At 48.4% G+C, this 20,915-nt stretch overlaps 1 protein-coding gene across 1 annotated transcript in view; it reads right to left on the reverse strand.

Annotated features, from left to right (window-relative positions):
- Positions 1-11,765: 11,765 nt before the first annotated feature.
- LOC142557994 (uncharacterized) overlaps positions 11,766-20,915 on the reverse strand; it is a 41,258-nt gene continuing 32,108 nt past the window's right edge. The window contains exon 4 of the mRNA XM_075670166.1: positions 11,766-12,172. Within this exon, the coding sequence (XP_075526281.1) occupies positions 11,829-12,172 (344 nt within the window). The 3' untranslated portion in view covers positions 11,766-11,828. The remainder of the gene's footprint in view (positions 12,173-20,915) is intronic.

Here is a 20,915-nt window from a genome sequence, read left to right on the forward strand (position 1 = left end):
CTTATCCCCAATTTTTCCCAATCCAGCAACTATTAGCACTATTAAGTTACAACAAATGTTCAAGGAAGATTTGTGAACTTCATTTGCAAATGACACAAAAAAGCTGGCTTTCGCCCTATCATACTGCGTTACAGCACAGGGTCTCACTCCTGTGTTCTGTTTCGATGTCGATGTCGCAGGCGCCCTTACCTGCAGCAGCGGTTGGTGTTCGCGGCTGGAATCGAGCATCGTCTGCGCGCCGCCGTTGGCAGAGTGCGCCCGTGACGCCAGCAGAGACGAGGTGCCATCTCGCCGCGGGCCCACGGATGCGGGGTGGCCCTCTTCCGCACGACTGCAGGGGAGGCATTCACCAGCAGGGCTCGCCACAAGTGTTGCTCCATGAATGCCGGCGAATGTCCTAGACAGCGGTGCGGGCCGTTGGGTGCCAGCAGCAGTTGACGGCGACGTTGGCCGCGGCTTAGACGTACGCAGGGGGCTTTGGAAGGACTCCGTCGCCATCTTGTCTTGTCTTGTGTCCCAGACAGTGGCGCGTACTCAGTATGGGGGATTGGCCAAGAAGCAGGCGGTTTTCCGTAAGGTTAGAAGCATACAGAAACTAGATTTGAATAGTGGAGCGTGGGACGATAGAACTGTAATTTAGACTTGCAGTGAAAATATTGTTAAGATTTTTGATCAAATATTTTAACGTAAAGATATGAAATAATAGAAACTACGGATAATTGTACAAATTTCTGCAAGGTACTCTATTTGTCTCTCTAATAAAATTGTAAACTTCAAGAAAAGCATCCCTGTGGCTGGATCCCAGTGAAGTCGCCCCAAAAGAAAGAATGTTTGTCGAGGTTAGCGATAGGCCAAGTTTGGTAAATGAGTATTCTAATATTTTTCTTTGTCTTAGAAAGCGGAGGCATGAGAGAAAATAATGTTCGATAGTTTCAGGTGCACTGCAAAAAGAACATAGAGGGGACATAGCGAGACCAGGCCTGTGTAAGTAAAAATTTACAGGAGGTGTACGACATCTCAGTTTTGTAAAAGATACTTCCAATTGCCTTGAAGGACACCAATTACTATTCCGTGGGAAGCCAAGATGGTGGAATTCAGAATACGGTGTTAGCATGGATATTGCAGAATTTTGAGATATAGCGAAATTTCGGTACCTAGCCGCGGTGACATAAGCTGATGTCGGCAAAACATATGATAGAGCCGTTCAGGGATGCTCGTGCAAGTGAATCGGCCATTTCATTCAAGTGAAAACCATGACTTCCCGGTACTCAAAGCCAACATACTTTTCGTAAGTACGGAGGCACCATCGAACGGAATGTTCTTTGAATTGCTGAATTTAAAGATGCAGTTAGTGCTGTGCATACAGATAGCGAGTCTGTCACGATAACAGCTAATGGGTCTTTTTGGAGGAGTTTTCGTAATGCTAATATAATCGCTAATAATTCTGCCTGAAATATCGGTGTGAAGTCGGGAAGGCGAAGGGAGTAGGACCATTGAAGAGATTCAGAGAGGATCCCCACTCATGCCTTCTCATTGCAAAGAGAAGCGTCAGTAGCTATTACGTTGTCAGTGGTTAGCTGTTGTAGATGGCCGTGTAAGATATTAATTAAATCTCGCCTTGGTAATAGTTTAGCATTATTAGGAAATATGTCCTCGAACTCAATTTTGAGGTCTGTAAAGGCATCATTTGAATGGTAAACTTGGCATATGGATACATCCAATTTTTGCAACTGTGCTTGTACGAATACTATCTGGGGACTGTGGATTCTCGACCACGATACTCGGAAAAACTCAGCAGGTTTGGTGATAAAAGCATATTGCGTACGTCTTTTTAAATTGTCATAAATTTTTAAAAATGTCTGAACCGTAAGTAAACGGAATCTGCAATCCAGGGTGGGTATATGAGCTTCCTGATATAAAACAGCGTTGGCAACAAATCTAGGTAGCCCAAGGCATGACCGTAGAGCTTCTCTTTCTAAAAGTATAAGAGGTTTTATTTTGTAAGCGGGGCCACCGGAAAATATCACGCAGCCGAATTCCAATATGGGCCGAACATACATTTTATAAATCATCTGTAAGGTATGCCTGCGTAGTCCGGAGCGACGGTGGCTGAGCCGGCGGAGCATAGCTACGGCTCGTTCTGCCTTTGTTTTAATGTGTTCAATGTGGCTGCGCCAGGTGAGTTTGCCATCGCAAATGACATCAAGGTACTTGACTTCCTCAACTTGAGGAATGATTTCCTGTCGGTATTGTAAAGATATAAGCACCTGTGCAGTTAATGGGAATACTAATACCGCACTTTTGCTAATATTTAACGACATGCATAACCCCTCTAGCCATGTCTCCAGCATTCCTAAGTAATTCTACAATGACTGTTGTAGTGAATGTATATTATTTGCGGACGTAAAAAATGCGATATCGTCCGCGTAAACATAAACATGTACTTCCGGACATAAAGGAATTGTGCTTAGCAAAATGTTAAATAATATAGGGGAAAGAACGGAACCCTGCGGTACACCTCTTGTCTGCTTGTGTTTGGACGTCGAAATACCGTGTTGGTAACAATAAAACTCTCTATCTCTTATAAATTCATAGATCCAAGCGGTTATATATTTTGGGAAATTCGTAGACTGAAGTTTATCGAGTAGAATACAATGTTCTACAGAGTCGTATGCTTTTGTTACATCTAGCGCCACCAAAGCTGCGTACTCTCATTTGCGGCGAGCAAGTTGAACGCAGCTCTCTAAGTCTACATGGGCGCACCATATGAAGTGGCCGGGACGAAATCCAATCTGGCAAGGACTGAGAAGGGTGTCATCCTGCATAAAATTTGTTATGCGGCCGTGAAGAACTCTTTCTATTAATTTGACGACATTGGAAGAAAGAGAAATTGGACTTATGTTGTCTAAGTCAAGTCCAGCTGATTTTTTCTTTAACAGTGGGATAATTTTAGCTACTCTCCACTCTCTTGGAACCCATGCATTCTTGAGAGAGAAATTTATTATGTTTAGGAGGTCCTGAGGCGCATAATCAAATAAAATTTTTAGCATTCCTGCTGTAATTCCATCTGGACCGGGGGCTGACGCTGGCAACGAACTAATAATGCGTTCAATCTCTGTTGCTGTTACTGTTTCAAAGTCGTCTGCCAAGGGAGGTTTCCTTGGGCCTAAGGGCTATTTATGTTTGAAACGTCGCGCAAGTCCTTGAGCAATTTTCTCAAGTGATTCTGATACTTCGTTTGTTGATAGAACGACAGAATCGACATTCACGGGCGCCGGTATAACTTTACGAGATCTAAGAAATTTAAACAGGGCCTTTTTATTGCAAGACTTCGAAAGGTATGTGTAGTGCTTGGAATCATAATCCTCCTTAGCTTTTGAGACTGTTCGTTTAAATGTAGTAGCTATATATGTATAATCAGCCCAAATAACAGGACTTTGGTTGAATAAGAGTTTCTTCACGCTGCTTTTCTACGTCTAAAATCTCGCTCGCAGTCAAAATTCCACCAGGGACAATATGATCCACCCTTAGTAGAATACACAACAAATTGAGCTTTCTTTGATGGCTGTTTTAGAATGGAACATAGGCTCATTGCTTTAATATCCCTCTCCATGCCCTCCTGGGCGTGTAAAGTTGATTTTAATGCATTTTTAAATTTTTCGTAATTAACAAAATTCCGCACATTACTATCTAAACTAGTTAACGGATGAGCAGTTCAAAAAGTATAGGGAGGTGATCACTCTTAGCTCCGGAGTCTACAGTCATCCAAGAGGTGACAGACATGCTCGAGGTAGCAAACGTAAGATCTAGGGCAGATCGCGACTGACCCCGAACGAAAGTATGTGCTCTCGAATTTAAGCAAGAGAACTGATTCGTTAAGACCCAATCGCACAAGCGTTTGCCACAAGTGTCCGTTTGGAAACCCCACGATACATGATGAGAATTAAAATCTCCCACCAGTAGGATGTTCTTCTGACTGCGTGCAATAGAGGTATCCAGATAGCGGGTATCTTGTACTGCAGCGGGGAAGTACGTGTTAATTATATAAAAAGGTGTGCAACCAGGGAGGATTATATCCAGTGCTAAGATTTCACAGTCTGGGGACATTATCTGGTATGTTATAGTAGCTCTATGACAGATTTTTGATGAGACAAACAAAACTAAATCGCCGCCTCGGGAAAGGCGATCCAATCGAAAACATCGGAATTTTTTTTGGATGAAAAGCCTGACCAGCATCAAGCCAAGTTTCCTGTAAAACAATGATATCTGGAGAATATTTAGAAATAAGATATAATAAATCTGTTGCAGCGGAAAGTATGGAGCGACAGTTCCACTGAATTACTGTTAAAGTTCCTATGGTGAATAAATCTGAGCAGTAGAAACTGCTTGGTCTAAAACGCTCTCTTTTAAGAAGTTCTTCTTAGTAGAAACCCCGCTATCTTACTTTTTTGCCTTGGACTTGGTGGGAGCTCTAGGTTTTTTCTCTCTCGGTGACCTTGTTCGTTTAAGAGATCGGGGGTCCATATCTACAACTTGATTTTTCATCCCATCTGTGTCAGAAAGACAGATTTGGTCGATTTTCCTAGAAGTTGATGGCTTTGGTGAATCATTATTTGTGGATGACTGCGCGGTCAATATTTCAATTGGTCGACTCCGCGGCAGATCTGACACCTGGTCCTCAATATTTGCTTTATTAGTTAGTTGAAGCCATGGAGCTAGTTGTGAGGACAGCACCTGAACAAGGGAGTCGGTGAGATTTGTCATGATGCGCTCCATTGCTTTCTCCAGCGCCTTTTCTACGGAAGCTGCCACAGCCTCAGAGATAGAGCTTTCCATACACATCATTTGACGGGCCGTTATACCCGCATACCCCTGAGTCCTACTCTGAATTTCTCCAATGGACTCACGACGAGAGCATCGACGTCTATCAATTATTTCAAGGATTTGAACTTTTCTTGACCTTGCAGGGCAATTAGGCTCATCTGCGGGGTGGGGACCACTGCAAAGGCACAGAACTCATTTCAGGAAGAACAGTCATTTGAGTGATGGCCTTCTCCACAAATTCGGCATCGTGTGTTGGATCTGCAGCCTTTTATGGAGTGCCCGAACCGCCAGCACTTTAGACACTGAAGTGCGCGAGGTGATAGACTCTCAACTCGGTACATTAGTGGCCATGCCTTGATTTCCGATGGGCGGTTCATTCCAGCGAAAGTAGCAATGACTGTTTCAGTGGGCATGCGCTTATTGTCAACGACACGGCTGCAACGATACACAGAAATCACACCTGCCGCTGAAAATATTTCCAAAATTTCTGCCGGACATAGACTTATGTCGACACCGCGGACTAGGCCTTTGGTACATGCAAGGTGATGAGGAATGAAACTGCTCACCGGATGTGTCGCGAAAACATTGCACTTCAGTAAATCTTGAACACAAGCATGGTCTGACGAGCAGCAAAGAATCCCCCCTCAGCCGAACTGTCGAACCTCGGTGATTTGTTGAAAATTGGCCGAGACCATCCGGAGTTCGGTTTGAATTGCTTTGGGATTCTTCATCGAATCACAGCGCCATCACTCGGAACAAAAGCCTCAGGTACGCTGCTCGTCCAACTGCATAAGAAAAGCTCCACCAGCAAATCAGAGTTAGGAACAGAAGCCGACGAGGAGGAAGCCTCCTGGCCTGGCGATGAGAGTGACAGTGCAAAGAAACAGGAAATTACTCTGGAAGGTTAGCAGATATTGAAAGAAAAGGTCAAAAACAAATACGTAAAAGACACAGATTAAATGAAAATTGGAGGACGCTTAAGCTTCGCCTTCAAGAGTGGAACGCGACAGCGTTCCCGTCGACCCGCCAAGGGGTATTGGGCTACGGCGCAGCGACTACGCGCCCCGCATCGGACGCAGTGAGCGTCGAGCAACGCAGCGTTCGGCGCGACAACGAAATGTGCGCCTCAGCAAGCGACGCACGCCTGAGCCTTAGAAACAGCTCGTTTCTAAGGTAACAAGGCGTTCACTAGAGGCGCTTTTGTACCGCTTTGAAGCATCGAACTCGTGGCTCACTGGTAATAAAGAAAAAAAAACTCGTGGCTCAGTGGTAACGTCTCCGTCTCACACTCCGGAGACCCTGGTTCGATTCCCACCGAGCCCATCTTGGAAGTTGCTTTTTATGTATGAAGTGCCTGCCATGATTTATCGCTCACGGCCAACGCCGCGGACGCCGACACCGACGCCGACGACACCGGCTTTTCTGCGACACGAGCTCCTTAACGCTATCGCGTTAAAACCGCCAGCTACTTGACCAGAACAAGTGTTCGGGAGCTCAGGAGCCAGGCCACCTCGAACTGCGTGACCACTTCTATGGCTCGCGGGCATGGGCGACACGAGCTTTGCCTTAAGCCCGATATTTTGCGGGTTCGTATAGTATTCGAATAGCGCGAGACACGGGACAAGGAAGCAGTAAATTAGTCGTCTGCTTTCTTGTCACGCGTGTCTGCTGCTGTTGAAGTACTATGAGTCTGCGCAACCTAGCCGAAATAAAACGGTACTTGCTGCATCGCAGTTTTGAATAATTTAATTTAAATGAACTGTAGCGTATTGAAGCCGTCGTACAAGTTAATGAAAAAGACGAAAGAATAATGTGGAGTTCATTTTCTCAAGTTGATTGTAACCTCTTCGACAGTTCACCTTTCAGTAATTCTCACTGCTCACTGACATACTAGTCTAGTTATTGCCAAATCTTCTGTGTTTTTTTACACTGCGGTTATCATATTTAAATAAGTTTCTATAGCTGCCTACGGGGGTTGCCCGATTCTTGGTCTATCCCCCTTACTGGCTACGAAGAATGAAGAGGTTCGCCACCACCACCATCATCATCATAATCAACATCATCATCAAGATAACTACGTACAGCCCTCTCATTTTTAGGTCACTTTCCATTGTAGGTACGTGCGAAGTTTTAAAGCCGCATAATCATTATCATTGTCATAAGTAGTGCATGCCTCAGTATACAGACAGCGCCAATGATCTCAGCGTCAGCACATGCTCACGATGGATGCAAAGCTTATCAGCGCTTGCACGCAATCGTCTGATGCTGCATTCAAAGCGTGCGTTGAGTCAGCTCACCCACGAAGCAACTACCGAGTGCAAGAGTGCAAAGCGTGTCTTCAACACGGCTAATATATATCTGCACTTTTTTACGGAGTGCAGCATTTTTCATTCTCGGTTGGACTATTCAGCGTCCACTGCCTCCAGCACGCCCTTCATTTTCAATTTGTGCAGAAGTAAAATAACTGCTAGATTCCGTGTCTCCTGAAGTCGCATGGAGGCATGACGATAACTGTGGTATGACGCCGATGCAGTGACGATGTAATCAGCAAGAAGGAATGATATCGATAGAACGACAATAGCATATAACGACTATCCGATATGACTACGGCGCTTGCACCTTTTTTAAGTGCAAGCGCTGTGAGCAAATCGAAACTTGATTCGTGATGCGGCAATATAACTATTACCGCGTTGTTTGACGCGGGGTTTACTGATTGCTCAGACATAAAGCGGTTACAACTTACCTGCTTTATGCTTGGGCAAAGTGCTACAAATCATGTGGTTGTGCCCGAAATAGCGGCTTCATTTCAACTTGTTGAGGATTCAAGTAAAATAGATTACATTTCTCCTGAACTCGCACATGGGCCTGGAGGCATCACGAGAACTCTAGTATGACGCCGGTGCAGTGACAATGTACGGAAGAAGAAGGAACTCTATCGATAGAACGACAAAGGCATATAACGTATTAATGGCAATATATTACATGACGACGGCATGGCGACAACGCTAGCATATTATAAATACAAGCTCTGTGAGCAAACTGAAAGTCTATTCGTGAAGCGGCAATGTAACTAACGCAGGTTTGCAAATTGCACGGACCTACGGCGGTTACAATTTACCTGCTTTATGCCTTGCCAAAGGGTTGCAAATCATGTGAATGGGACGGAAATAGCGGCTCACGCATGTTTTTTTTGCTTTCTTTAAGCCTAGGCTGCTTTGTATATTTTCCACGTTTCCTACGTAAGTGGGCTACCACGGATGTGAATCACGGTCTCGCCATTTATTTTATCCAGACTGCGCGCATAGCTTGTTCCGTAGCCTCACATTCACTCACCGCACGAGTCCTGCCATATTCATGGGCAACATTCCTGATACTGTTGTCCCGTTGTAGTGATGGTGAGAACCCACAGTTGCACAGCGCAAATCCCGAAAAATGTTTATTAGGAGAACGTCTGCCCATGACAGCTATGTACGCACACACGTTGATCGTCGAAATATGATCTGCGGGTCAAGCGCGTCTATTTTTATACATAACTTGTTGAAGGTTCCAGCATAATCGTGGTGCTGCCATGGCTTCCAGAAAGTACAACACTATTCGCCTCGCGAATACAATTTCATTACAAAAAGTTCGGTGCAAACATAGCCAACAGGTAGCATCAAAAATGAGTTTAAAATCATGCAGCCACGCGTACTGCGCTGAGTTGTAACTTTATTTATTTATTTATTTATTTAGCTTAATTATAAGGCCCGAAGGCATTACAAGGAGTGGTAAATAAAAATAGTTGCAGATTAAAAGGGAGAAAGAATACAGTTATAACAAGTTAGGAAAGACATATTAGCAAAAGGCTTCATGAATGGCACTCTTGAAGCTGCCGATGTTTGTGAGCGGAAGTAATGCGGTCCCCGAAAATATGACAGACGAGTACACATGTCAATGCCCCCCTTTTAAAGAGCACTTTCCCGATGCTGCGAATAACTGAAGAGTTAAAAGCCAGAGCCCTGGTGGTAAAAAGAAGAAAATGTGGGCTTTCCCGTAATTGAGAGTATATGTAGTCATGAAATGGCTACCGGGAAAGCAGATTGGTTCGAGTAATTATTACGATCACTCACGAACATTTACGGCGCACCGAACACTGCCGGCCTGGTCGCGCAGCGTGGCGCCATCTCTCGAAGAGGCGGCGCAAAATCCACGCCGGGCAACTTGCGGACTGCTGGCTTTGAAAAGGGCACAGGCAACACAGCGCCAACAGATGACAATCAAGTGTATGGTGCACTGTATCTGCATTCTGAACGTCGCTATTGGAAATGACAAATTAAACTTCAGCGTACAAGAAGTTAGAACTTGAGGGATATTGTGAACTGCCATTAGGAAGAAATCGGAAACAGTATCTTTTTTTAACTTGTTTGGCAGTAACTAGCGTATGTAATGCGGTCCTGTAGAAGAGGTTGGGGGCGAGAGACCGCGTTTTCCTCAGGTTATACTGGTTGCCCGGAAGCTTTCGTTTCGTTCTCGCCCAATTCTCGTCCCGTTCTCGTCATGAGTGGCCGGATAACGGCTCTGATTTTGGCTCAAGTTGTCTTGAAGGTTGCCGACAACTGGAACTAAGAGCATTTGATGCTTGAACTTACAAAGCAGTAAGAAAATGCAGTCGCAAATGTCTTAGCGTGCGTAGAATGGCTTTGGACGCACCACGTGGACATCACGACGCTCTCAGCGACCTCGTCATTGCGTATTGCCGACTGGCATTATTCATAAGCAGAACACTCTTCCGCAACCGAATTTCGCGAAATTTCATATTGCGTTCGAAACACACTGTTTAAAATACGTACAAAGCTGGTTATTCTACAGCCATGCCTTGCCGTCATCAGATGCGTGAGCTAGGAGTCCGCTCAAACAAGAGGTAGCAGTACGTGCCATAGCCCCTTTCGAAGGCAATCAGCGCTAGCAAGGCGTATAGCGGTGGCGCATATGTGACGTCATGGTCCAGTTGCGGGCTAAATTACCCATCGCGACTTGCATTCTCCATCAGGTACTTTATGCGTTGCATATTGCAATCACTCAGTTCAGCCCTTGGGCGCGGTCGGGCAGCCACCATTGAGGGTATGAGCCATTGTTCATTGCAGCGCGTCTCATATGTGTGTCTATTCTCTTTTAAGTTTGCTATGTTTCTTATTAGGTTCCTTCAATTTTTATGCGTTGCATATTGCAATCACTCAGTTCAGCCCTTGGGCGCGGCCGGGCAGCCACCATTGACCTTTAGCGCAACCACGTGACGTGACGTCACGACAGCCGGAGGAAAAGCTGGGCCCCAACTCGCGCAATATGCAACGCATTCTTGGCTTAACCAAGCTAAGCCTGGCCATTTTTTCTTCCGCTTTTTCCTAAATAGTTTCTTCGAAAGTCTTTTAGACGAGCGAAAAACAATTTCGCCACTTCAATCTGATAGTTGCAAATGACTGCAAGCAACGCGTCCTCATGGCCGCTCGACAGGCACTTCTAACGCGCCGTAGGATCATTCGTATAAGGACATTTACTGCGCTGTTTTTTACGTGCGCTCTGCAGCACATCTAAGAACAGCGCAAGAAACTTAACGCGCTGCCGCGATTTTTTAACGCATGTGGCAGTGCGGCAGCAGTGATAACCCACTGCTTCCTGCCTTCTTGCCCTGTCAGAGGTAAGTGGAATAAGGGCTTTTGCCACGTAAGGCCAACTGCTGAATAGGGGGGAAAGCTGAATTACTATGCTGCTCAACCATCCAGCACAGCAATCAGATTTTAGCGCAACGCTAACACTGCAGCCGACTTGCGAAAGTTTCTGTGCTTGTAGTTTTAACCAGTCCCTAAAAACTCTTCACCAAGCTTGCGTCCTTATGGTATTTTTTTTTATTTCAGCTTTTCTAAAAGCCGATTCTTGCGCTACTTACGCACCTTGCAATCCAATTTTTACTGTATACCGTACGGAACATAAACTTCCACGGCTTCTTTCGTTGGAAAAGCAAGCCATGAGCCGCGTTGGCACTGTATACCACCACAGCAAGCTACTGCAAGTGACTGTAGACTAACTGCTTGTGCAGAAACCCGTGCATACAGCATTGAGTCCTTCAAGCAGACGAAACCGCACCAAAGCATTAGTGTGTATTTTCTAGTGACATGCCCGAAAATGCTCTTAAAGGCATGCAGAACCGACATGACTTATGTGACGCCCTGCATCGCGCTACCGATTTTTATGGTTTCTTAGCGGTCTGCCTGGGGATATAATGCATGAAATCTCCCGAAGAAGAGCCAAAAAAACTTCAAGAGACAAAGCCAGCGGTACGAGTGGGGTCACTCGCGCCAGTTGACGAGCGATAACCGAAGGCGACATAAGTCGTCAACGGAGTTAACCATAGGAAAAAAAGTTACGCTTCTCTGCTTTCGTTTGTTAAAGATTTTGTTAATTTGTGGATAACAGTTTCGAGTTCAACATATTTGTCAAACGCCGAAGCTCGAACGGATTTCCACCGATCGCTTAGTGGATAAATAGCGAAGGCTAACTGCAGCGTTACTCTATCTGCGATACGCACACATTGTCATTGTAGCCCGTGGAGGGACACAGAATTAAATGAAGTTTTCTTGCTGTGAAAGCGTGCAATCACGCAAAGGAAGAAGACGTAACAGTTGTCACAATGATGAGCACACCGATCTACGCGGGCTGCGCCCAAACAAGCATGCTGCACCATAACACACACACAGTAAGTTCTGACGCGGGGGAAAAATTATTGACCTGTTCAGTATACATATGCCCGACATAAACTAACGTGAAACCTAAAAATACCAACCAGGATCGTCGGACGTACTTCTACAGAAATACTGCAGCCTCCGTATAACGTACCTGTATATCAAGTTGAAGGGAGGAGTCGGACATACCTGAAGAGATAGCCTTTTTTATTAACGTGTGTGAAAAATTTCGTCCTAAACTAAACAGAATATTGCCCTAATATTTCGGCCTCAATATATCATTGGCCTCTACGCTGGCCGCGAGTGGGTGGAAAGGGGTGGATCCAACGAGGCAACGCCGGCAAAAAGTGTCACGGAAAAGGTGTTGACACACCTCGCCCTGCCTTCTGCCTGTGCACCCAAAAGAAAAGGACTTGGCAGGTGCTTCCGGCGGCATGCTTCGGCTTCCAGTATACTCCGGAACACTTGATGTCGAGGACCACGGCCAGACTCGATTCCTTCCCAACGAAGCGCGAATTCGTGGTACGTCTTGCAGACGCCACAATGTGTCCATGGGCTGTTCTCGGCGAGAGATGAATCGGGGCTGTCACGCGCCCCAGCCGAAGAACCACATGATGGTGGTGAGGTCTCGCCTGCAAAAGGAAGCGGGGCTTCTGTGTGTCCGGTTATAACTTACATCGACGTGTTTTGCTTGGCCGAATTCACAAGCCATGATGATTGAAGTATGATCTCGAACATCTTAGAGCACATAGTTCATGGTCTACAGCGCGAAGATGCACATTCTACAGAAAGGGGAAAAAAACATTTATACGCCGAGCATGGCCCACAAAATCTGCACAGAGAAAGGACACGCAAACACATTTTCTCGCGTGCCACTGGACCTATGCTTACGATGAGGTTTTTTTCAAACCCTCTAAAGTAACTTCTCTTTTATCGCTGTTCGCACGTTATAAAAAAAGAGAAAATTCGGGAGAGGAGCCCGGTTGGCGAATGTAGCGTTTCTCAGCGTTCGCACGCACCCTACGTGCCATGCATTTCGCAGGCCACGCACCCGATTCGCAGTGGCTGCGCTAGAAGAAGCCGCATGTTAATCGGGAAGCGCGAAAGAGAAAGCCCACTGTAGTACACGCCCAATACTTAACTCGTTTCGACAGTGGAAATACGTTGTGCTTCTCTGTTAATTTAATGCTATAGGCATTACCATTGATAGTAAACGTGAAATAGGTTTCACCACTGCCACGAAAGTGCGCATAATCAAAGCACGCGCAGCGTACCACCCAAGCCAGCAAAGCAACGCGTCGGCCCCGCGACAGCTTCGACAGAGGGAGACAGCGCATGCGCCACAGACAGCTGAAGCGATCGTTCAATGGAGACTAGAAGCTTTGACAAGATACGCGATGGTTACGATCTCGAAACGGAGAGGAGAGAGAAGGAGCACGTCGAAACACCCTCTCACACCTCGACACACGGCTAGTAGAGGGAAAGGAGGTGACAGCCCCTGCGTGCACGAACGGTAGAGTCAGCACCCCTCTCGGAGACGTTTCAGTGGTCGCGGCCAAAAACGCGAGAAATTTCTGGAAGATTCGCAGGCTTTGTTCATGCTTTGGGAGCACAACTCCATCAGAAAGTTCCAGAAACGAGGTAAAGGCAATAAAAGCGCCGTGCTGGAATCAGTGGAGATCAGACCGCGCCGGTGAAAAGATGTAACGCGAAGGCCGGCCGTCTACAGAAGGAGATACCCCGGCAAGCTAGCCGATGAATTCATGCGGCGTCTGCATTTCTGGAATAAGTCCGTTCTTAGAGATCTGCCTCTAGTTACGCCGAGGACATCTAGCAGCACGGATAAATACGAGCGGACATTGCTACTCCTCTTCATTCTGCATTGTACGTGAACTCTCAGTGCTTGTCGTTGATTATTTTCTATAGTTTTGTGAACACCCTACTGAATTGCATTCCGATGTGCCTATAGTCGAGGTGTGCATGTGCGAATGTAACCACCTCATTTCAAGAATGTATTTCCTTCAGTTTCGACAACTTTGGTTTGTGACTTGGTCTTTGGACTGCAACCAGCGTTTCCTGGCGCCCCAGAAGGCCTATTAAACGTCCGTGCTTTGGTAGTGTTATTTTCGGATGCTGATATGACGGCATCTTAATTTGACCCCGCCTTGGCGCCTCGTTCACGGTGTGTATGACAACCACTTGTTACATTTCTTTTGTAAATGAGCTAAAACATTCAGGCCGTATGCGAGCGATTTAGGTAGTAGCCGTCATAAAGTTCCCTACGTAATTTACTTATGGGAACTCTGGCAATATGGGTCTCAGGGAGCAGCAATAATGGCTTTTCAGCCAGCAGGAGTATCAACATTGGCAAATACATTTGCTAGAATTTCGTCCTTCTCGCTTGCAACGAATTTGTAAATGAGGAAATTAGTCATTAAACAAAATATTGCCTGATAGGTCCAACCATCTTCAATGATGACGTGGGCGCACTGACCCTTGTTGCCTGCTGCAATTAAACAAGATAGCATTGCCCCAGATCTCAATCCAATAAATGCAGCACAAGTGTATAAAATACAGCCACAAGAACGTTTGAAGCGCCCAGCACACAATAACCACTTTACGTGCTATGCCTTACTCCCATGCTAGCTGAACGATCCCCGCGCCCCAGTTCTCTCTAATAATTAAGAAAAAAGTTACCGGCGATTACGATACTCCCTAAAACAAAATTTGAGCGCAACCCTCTGCGTGTTTTGATTCCGTGATTTCAAATTTTCCAAGCTTCCAAAATCTTCTGGTACCACTGGGATCAGCGGAATATATTTCTAAACATCAAGGGGATTCTACGGGACCGAACTTCGGTGAGCCGCAGTTCTAAGACCAACGAGAGCCCTATTCGTTCGGCCACGCCGACGGTAGGGTTAGCCCTAACACCGAACGCTGGCGCGCGGGAGCTCGGAGACCCGAAAGCAGCCACCGTTTCTACGGTGAGCTGTGGGGGCGACCCAGCCCAGAACGCTACGATCGCGGGAAACCCAGGCACCATTGCCCACCAACCCACCGACACTGAAACCATGGAAGTCGTATCCGAGAGTCACCCGAGACCCCTGCCTGACGATACCTTGCCTGGGCCGTCTCCCGTCCTCTCGGAGCAGCTCCACAATCAAGAATCTCAGTGGCAAACGGTCGTTTCCTTTCATCGGAAACGCCATCTTCAAAAACAACAATCCACTGGTGAGCAAGACCCAGTCGGGCAAACCCCGCCATCGAAAGCCACACCGTTAGGGCTAGCTCTAACCCAGGCGCCAGCCGCCGCCGCGAAAGCCACGTCGCAAGCTACCTGCGAAGAGCGCGGAGCCGGAACACCTATTTCTGAAGACGCGGCTGCAAGGAGCAGGCCTCGCCGACGCGCGCCTCCACTCCCGCGCACTGACATGAAAATCATTATCCGCCCGATTCCGGGCCTCATTGTTCGAAAACTACAGACCCACCAGGTGGCCAAGGCGATCGTCCAAGCCACCGGAGGTGCGCCGACCTGCAAGGGGGATGATTTCATCGTCCGCCTGCGACACGGCTCGAACATCATCATCGTGAGCACCCCTCACGAGGCCACGGCGGCCACCCTCATGAAAATTGTAAGCCTCACCTTTCACGGACGATCACACCCTGTGAAGGTGTATCTCTCAACACCCGAGGGCCTGCTTAAAGGTGTCGTACACGGCATCGACGCAGGCACCGCCGAAGAAGAGCTTATGGCGAATCTTCGGGTCCGCACACATGGAGTCCGCATCGTGCGGGCCCGTATGCTCGAACAATCCCAGACAGCCCTACTCCACTTCGAAGGACCTCAGGTGCCTAGATTTGTGTATTACTACGGAGGGGAGATGCCTTGCCGAGACTACCAGCCGACAAGGCAGTTCTGCTCCATCTGTAGAATCACCGGACACCGACCAGACGTCTGCCCCAACCCAACGGTTCGTGCGTGCAACGTTTGCAACCACATTAACCCAGGCGCCGGACACACTTGTGTTCCGAAGTGCGCCCTGTGCGGAGGGGCCCATCTCACGGCCGCAACAGAGTGCAACAACAAGCTCAAGCGCATTCCACCCAGATGGAAGCCTACCTCCACGACCACACCCAAAACCCAACGACAGCCCGCCCGGTCACTCAGTCGACCAAGGCGGCTGACCTTCGCCCGCGATGGTTCAGCTCCAAGCGGGAAGACTCCGACTACTCGGAGTCTCCGAGCATCTACGGATCCCGGTCCGGTTCCAACCCAAGGTCCAGGTCCCGCTCCTGCTCTCGCCCCCGGTCTCACTTTCGATCGCCCAGACAGCGATCTCGGTCGACGCCCAAACAAGGAGAGCAGGCAGCACCAGCCACCGCGGCACTCAAAGACAAGAGGTCCCAGCAGCACCACGGAAAGACCAAGGAAGCCTCACCCAAGAGGACTATCACCAAAGTACACGAGGTAAGCTGGGCAGCAGTAGCCTCCCCCCCTATAAAAAACCACAGACGCCACTATCTGTTAAATTGGAACAGGAACTCGCCACCATGCGCGCACAGATACAAACACTCACACAAGAAAACACACAACTCAAACAACAAGTGATACAGCTCACACAAATACCACAAGAGATGGCTCCGCACAAGGACATCATCGACCTACAAACCCATGTCGATGCCATCCGCAACCAGATGCAAGCCTTCATGGACGCTACACGCGCCCAGTTGGAACAAATAACACAGACTGCAATACAACGCACAGATGCAGCAATAAAACACATGGAATCCACTGTAGATAGCAAGCTTAGGAAACAGCTTCACTCCATAAAACTACGAAAGACGCTACGACAGAACTTTTACAAGGCCACACCTGTAGCAGCACCGAACCAAATCGTAACGTCACCGACCACAACGTCCAACAATGCCTAGACCATACAGGCAAGTCAAAAAAAACTTAGAAATTTGGCAATGGAACTGCCGTGGGTTCCGGAGGAAGAAAGGGCTGCTGACACAATTGATCGCCCATTCCTCAAAGCCACCGGGGGTCATAGCCCTACAAGAGCCCGGTACCCGACCAACACTACATGGCTACGAAGAATACCACACAAGTCAAGACGACAAGTGGAAGGTAGCCACACTAGTAGACAGAAACATCACAACCATACAACACAAACCCATAAACGACGTGGACATACTACATGTACTGCTCGAAATAATATACAAAGGCAACCAGAAACAGAGCGCCTTCATCCTCAACATTTATTGCCCCCCCCCAGCCAAAGGCGGGCAAACATAGGAAAACTCTTTGGGGACACCCTCCGCCTTGCTAAAGACAGTCCCCTGGTAATCATAGGCGACTTCAACGCTCAGAACACGCTATGGGGGTACCAGAGGCAGGATTGGAAGGGTCTCCAGCTACAAACACTAATTGAGCAGTGTCACCTCACACTCATCACAGACCCGAACATACCAACGAGGGAAGGGAACAGCGTAACACGCTACACCACTCCCGACCTCGCCTTCATCACTCAAACCACGCGAGCCGAATGGCTCAACACACTCGAAAACCTAGGCAGCGATCACTACATACTAGACATAACACTACAGACTGGACGCCTACGCAGGCAGATCGGCACAGCTAAACTCACTGACTGGCGCAAAATCAGGGAAGCCCAAGAACAGGATGTCGACACAATCACGAACCTGGAAGACTGGTGCGACAATCTCCGTCGACATAAACAACGCCACGCAAAGGAAATCGCCAGAACGGCAAAGACCCCAGAGGTGGATCCCCACTTACTACACCTGTGGGATGCCAAAAGGGGCCTTACCCGCCGCTGGAAAAAAACAGAAATATAACAGGAAACTGAAGACGCGCATAGCACAAATAACACCGGAAGCAGAAGAATATGCCATGCAACTCGCCTCAGCGAACTCGTATAGATTCTGTGACTCCTTCTGTGGCACGCTGGACACGGCCAAGACGTGGCACATCCTCAAAGCCATCCTGGACCCCACCAAAACCAAAGGAGAAGGACACAGGGCTCTGGAACGGTTACTACACACCTACCCAGGCAGCCAACAAGACCTCATCGATGCCATCAAGACCAAGTGCTATGTAGATCCCACTCCCACACAACCATGTAGAACACCCTACACAGGACAACCCAACCCACTAATGGACGAACCGATCACCGAAAACGAATTGAGAGCAGTCATCGCAGCCACCACCGGTAACACAGCGGCGGGCACGGACCAAATCACGAATTCGATTATCAGAAACCTGAGCGACAAGTCTCTCCGCGCTCACGGCCTTTCTCAACCAACACTGGGAACAAGGTACGGCACCGGCGATGTGGAAACACGCACGAATAATCATGATCCCTAAACCGGACAAGAAATTGGCAATTGAAAACCTTAGACCCATATCGCTCACGTCCTGCCTCGGCAAGGTGTACGAAAAAATTATAAACACGAGACTACAGAGACACTTGGAAGATAACAAACACCTACCAGACACCATGTTGGGTTTCCGCGCAGGCCTGTCCACACAAGATGTGCTACTTCAAATCAAGGAAGAAGTCCTCAGTAACCTTTCCCGCAGCGGCGAGCACGTCATCCTAGCAATCGACATCAAAGGGGCTTTCGACAACGTCCGCCACCAAGGAATCCTAGAAGGGCTGGCCAACACCAAATGCGGCTAGCGAACGTACAAGTATGTTCAGAGCTTCCTGCGCCACCGCACGGCGGAGCTGAAGATGGGAGAGATCCAGACTCCAGTGTACCACCCTCCCAACAAGGGCACACCACAAGGTGCTGTCATCTCTCCCACGCTGTTCAACGTCGCCATGATCAGTCTCGCAAGCAAACTGCAGGACGTAGCAGGTCTTCGGCACGCAATCTACGCAGACGATATAACGCTCTGGACCACAACAGGGTCCCTCGTTGAAAAAGAACGGCTGCAAACTGCAGCAAATCTCATCCAAGATTAAGTCAGCCAACGGGGTCTACAATGCTCCCCCGAGAAATCTGAGCTTCTACGAGTCTGGGGAGGCCGGGGTAACCACACAGTCCCCACAGACCCAACAAGGAGACTCGAGGTACGCCTCAACGGGGGCCTCATACCAGAGAAGCCATTGCTGAGGGTGCTGGGCATGTGGCTGCAGTCCAACCAGCGGGCCACACACACCCTTGCGCTCCTTAAAACCAGTGTCAAGGTGGTATCACGCATGATCTCCCGCGTAACATCCAAGAACAGAGGCATGAAGGAAAGGGACACCCTCCGACTGGTCAGTAGCCTGGTGGTGAGCAGAATCACATACAGCCTGCCTTACTACCACCTCACACATTCCGAGACAAAGCAGGCCGACACACTTTTAAGGATGGCTTTGAAGACCGCTCTCCGCCTGCCGATGAGTACATCGACTGAAAAATTATTGGCGCTAGGGTTGCACAACACCCTCAGCGAACTGACAGCAGCCCATTACGTCTCGCAACAACAGAGACTTGCGCGGACTCGCACGGGCCGGCAGGTCCTACGAACCTTGGGGTTCCCAGCAATAACAACACGAACCCAAGAAACCTGCTTGATACCTCGTCACGTCCAGGACAGGTTTCACGTTGCCCCGATACCACGCAACATGGACCCTAACCTACACTCCGGCAGGAGGAGAGCAAGGGCCCAGTACATGGAGAAAGCGTTCAGGTTCAGTACAACGGCCCGGTTTACGGACGCCGCCATGTATGGGACGAAAAACAAGGGCGCAGTTGCAGTGGCATGCGACCACCGAGGCCACGTTACCTCCGCGGCATCGACCCGCCCCTGCACGATTACGGAAGCCGAAGAGCTGGCCATCGCGTTAGCCATCCGCGAAGGCCTACACGCAAATCAACCATTGACGATCCTCACGGATTCCCAGCAGTCCTGCCGCAACTTCCTACAGGGTAGAATTGGAAGACCTGCTGCACAAGTCCTAGCCGGAATACTCAAGGAGGACTCTGAGGACTTCGCCACCCAAACTATTATCTGGATACCGGGTCACACTGGCATCACGGGCAACCAGCAAGCCGACGGAGCAGCTCGAGGATTCGTACATAACCGAGCACTCATCACGCCGGCTGCAGAATACCTGGACCCTGTCGACCTCGAGTACTCAGCCATCGTGAACTACCACAGAGGGCGTCGCTTGCGATATCCACCACCCCATCGAAACCTAAAGACAGAAGATGCCGCTGCCTGGCGTAGGCTCCAGACAGGCACTTACACGAACCTACACATATTAGATCGGATACACCCCACAGCCTACAGGGACGAATGCCCATGGTGTGGGGCCACACCAACCCTATACCACATTACGTGGGAGTGCACACTACACAACTTAGAACACCCAGACACGAACATAACGAGGGAGCAATGGGAGGCACTGCTGTCCAGCTCGGCCCTCGACGACCAGCTCAAGCTGATTAAGAGAGCTGAGAAGATGGCAAGAGCCAGCGGAGCCCTGTACTAAGGGCCCCGACCATTAGCGGTTTTTCTGATTATTCTTTTAATAAAGTTTATCTATCTATCTATCTATCTGCAAACGGAGTGAAGTGTGACGCGACTGCCTCGCTAATCGGGAGATCACGACACGCAGCGAATGGGTGATGCGCTGCCTAAAACTGTGCACTATCGACGAGGACCACTCCATGGCCTCTTTCAACGTGAAATTTATGTTCGCGTGCGTTGCTGCATATTTCGTGGTTCAGTGTTGTAAGGAAGCCCTGGAACAGGATCCCACTGTGCTCTCCCGTACACCTATTTGCATAGACGCCCTATGCCGCCTGTTGAAACTTTGCCTAAAAAACATGTACTTCTATAACAAATATTTCCAAAGGCAAGTCTTTGGAATGGCCATGGGTGCTTCTGTTTTCACTGCGTGCGCCAACATCGCCTTGTAGGCCACAGAAGGTTCAGCGTCGTTGTCACTCCACCCTGTCCTCAAATTCGTGCGATATGTTGGCGGCTGTTTTTGTATAATTCGCAGCAGAGACGTTGCAAGGTCACCTGAATTCATTCAAGCCGAGCATCCACTTCACAGTGGAGCATGCAGAAAGTAGCGGCATCGCATTCCTTGATGTTTTCGTGGAACGAACTGCCAAGCATCTGCGACACCGGATTATCGTAAGAATACAGGAACTGGAATACACTCCAATTATTCTTCCGTGCACCCGATTGTATTCAAACACTCGCCTACTTCATTCCCATTCAACCGCGCTTTCCGGCTTTGCTCGAGTCCTTCAAGGAGGAAAGCACAGTTGATGGATGTATGGGAGGACATGACCTGTAATGACTACCCAATCAGTCAATTAAGTCAACGGCTAAGGGACCAA

Source organism: Dermacentor variabilis, chromosome 9, assembly GCF_050947875.1.
Source record: "Dermacentor variabilis isolate Ectoservices chromosome 9, ASM5094787v1, whole genome shotgun sequence".
Classification (NCBI taxonomy): Eukaryota; Metazoa; Arthropoda; class Arachnida; order Ixodida; family Ixodidae; genus Dermacentor; species Dermacentor variabilis.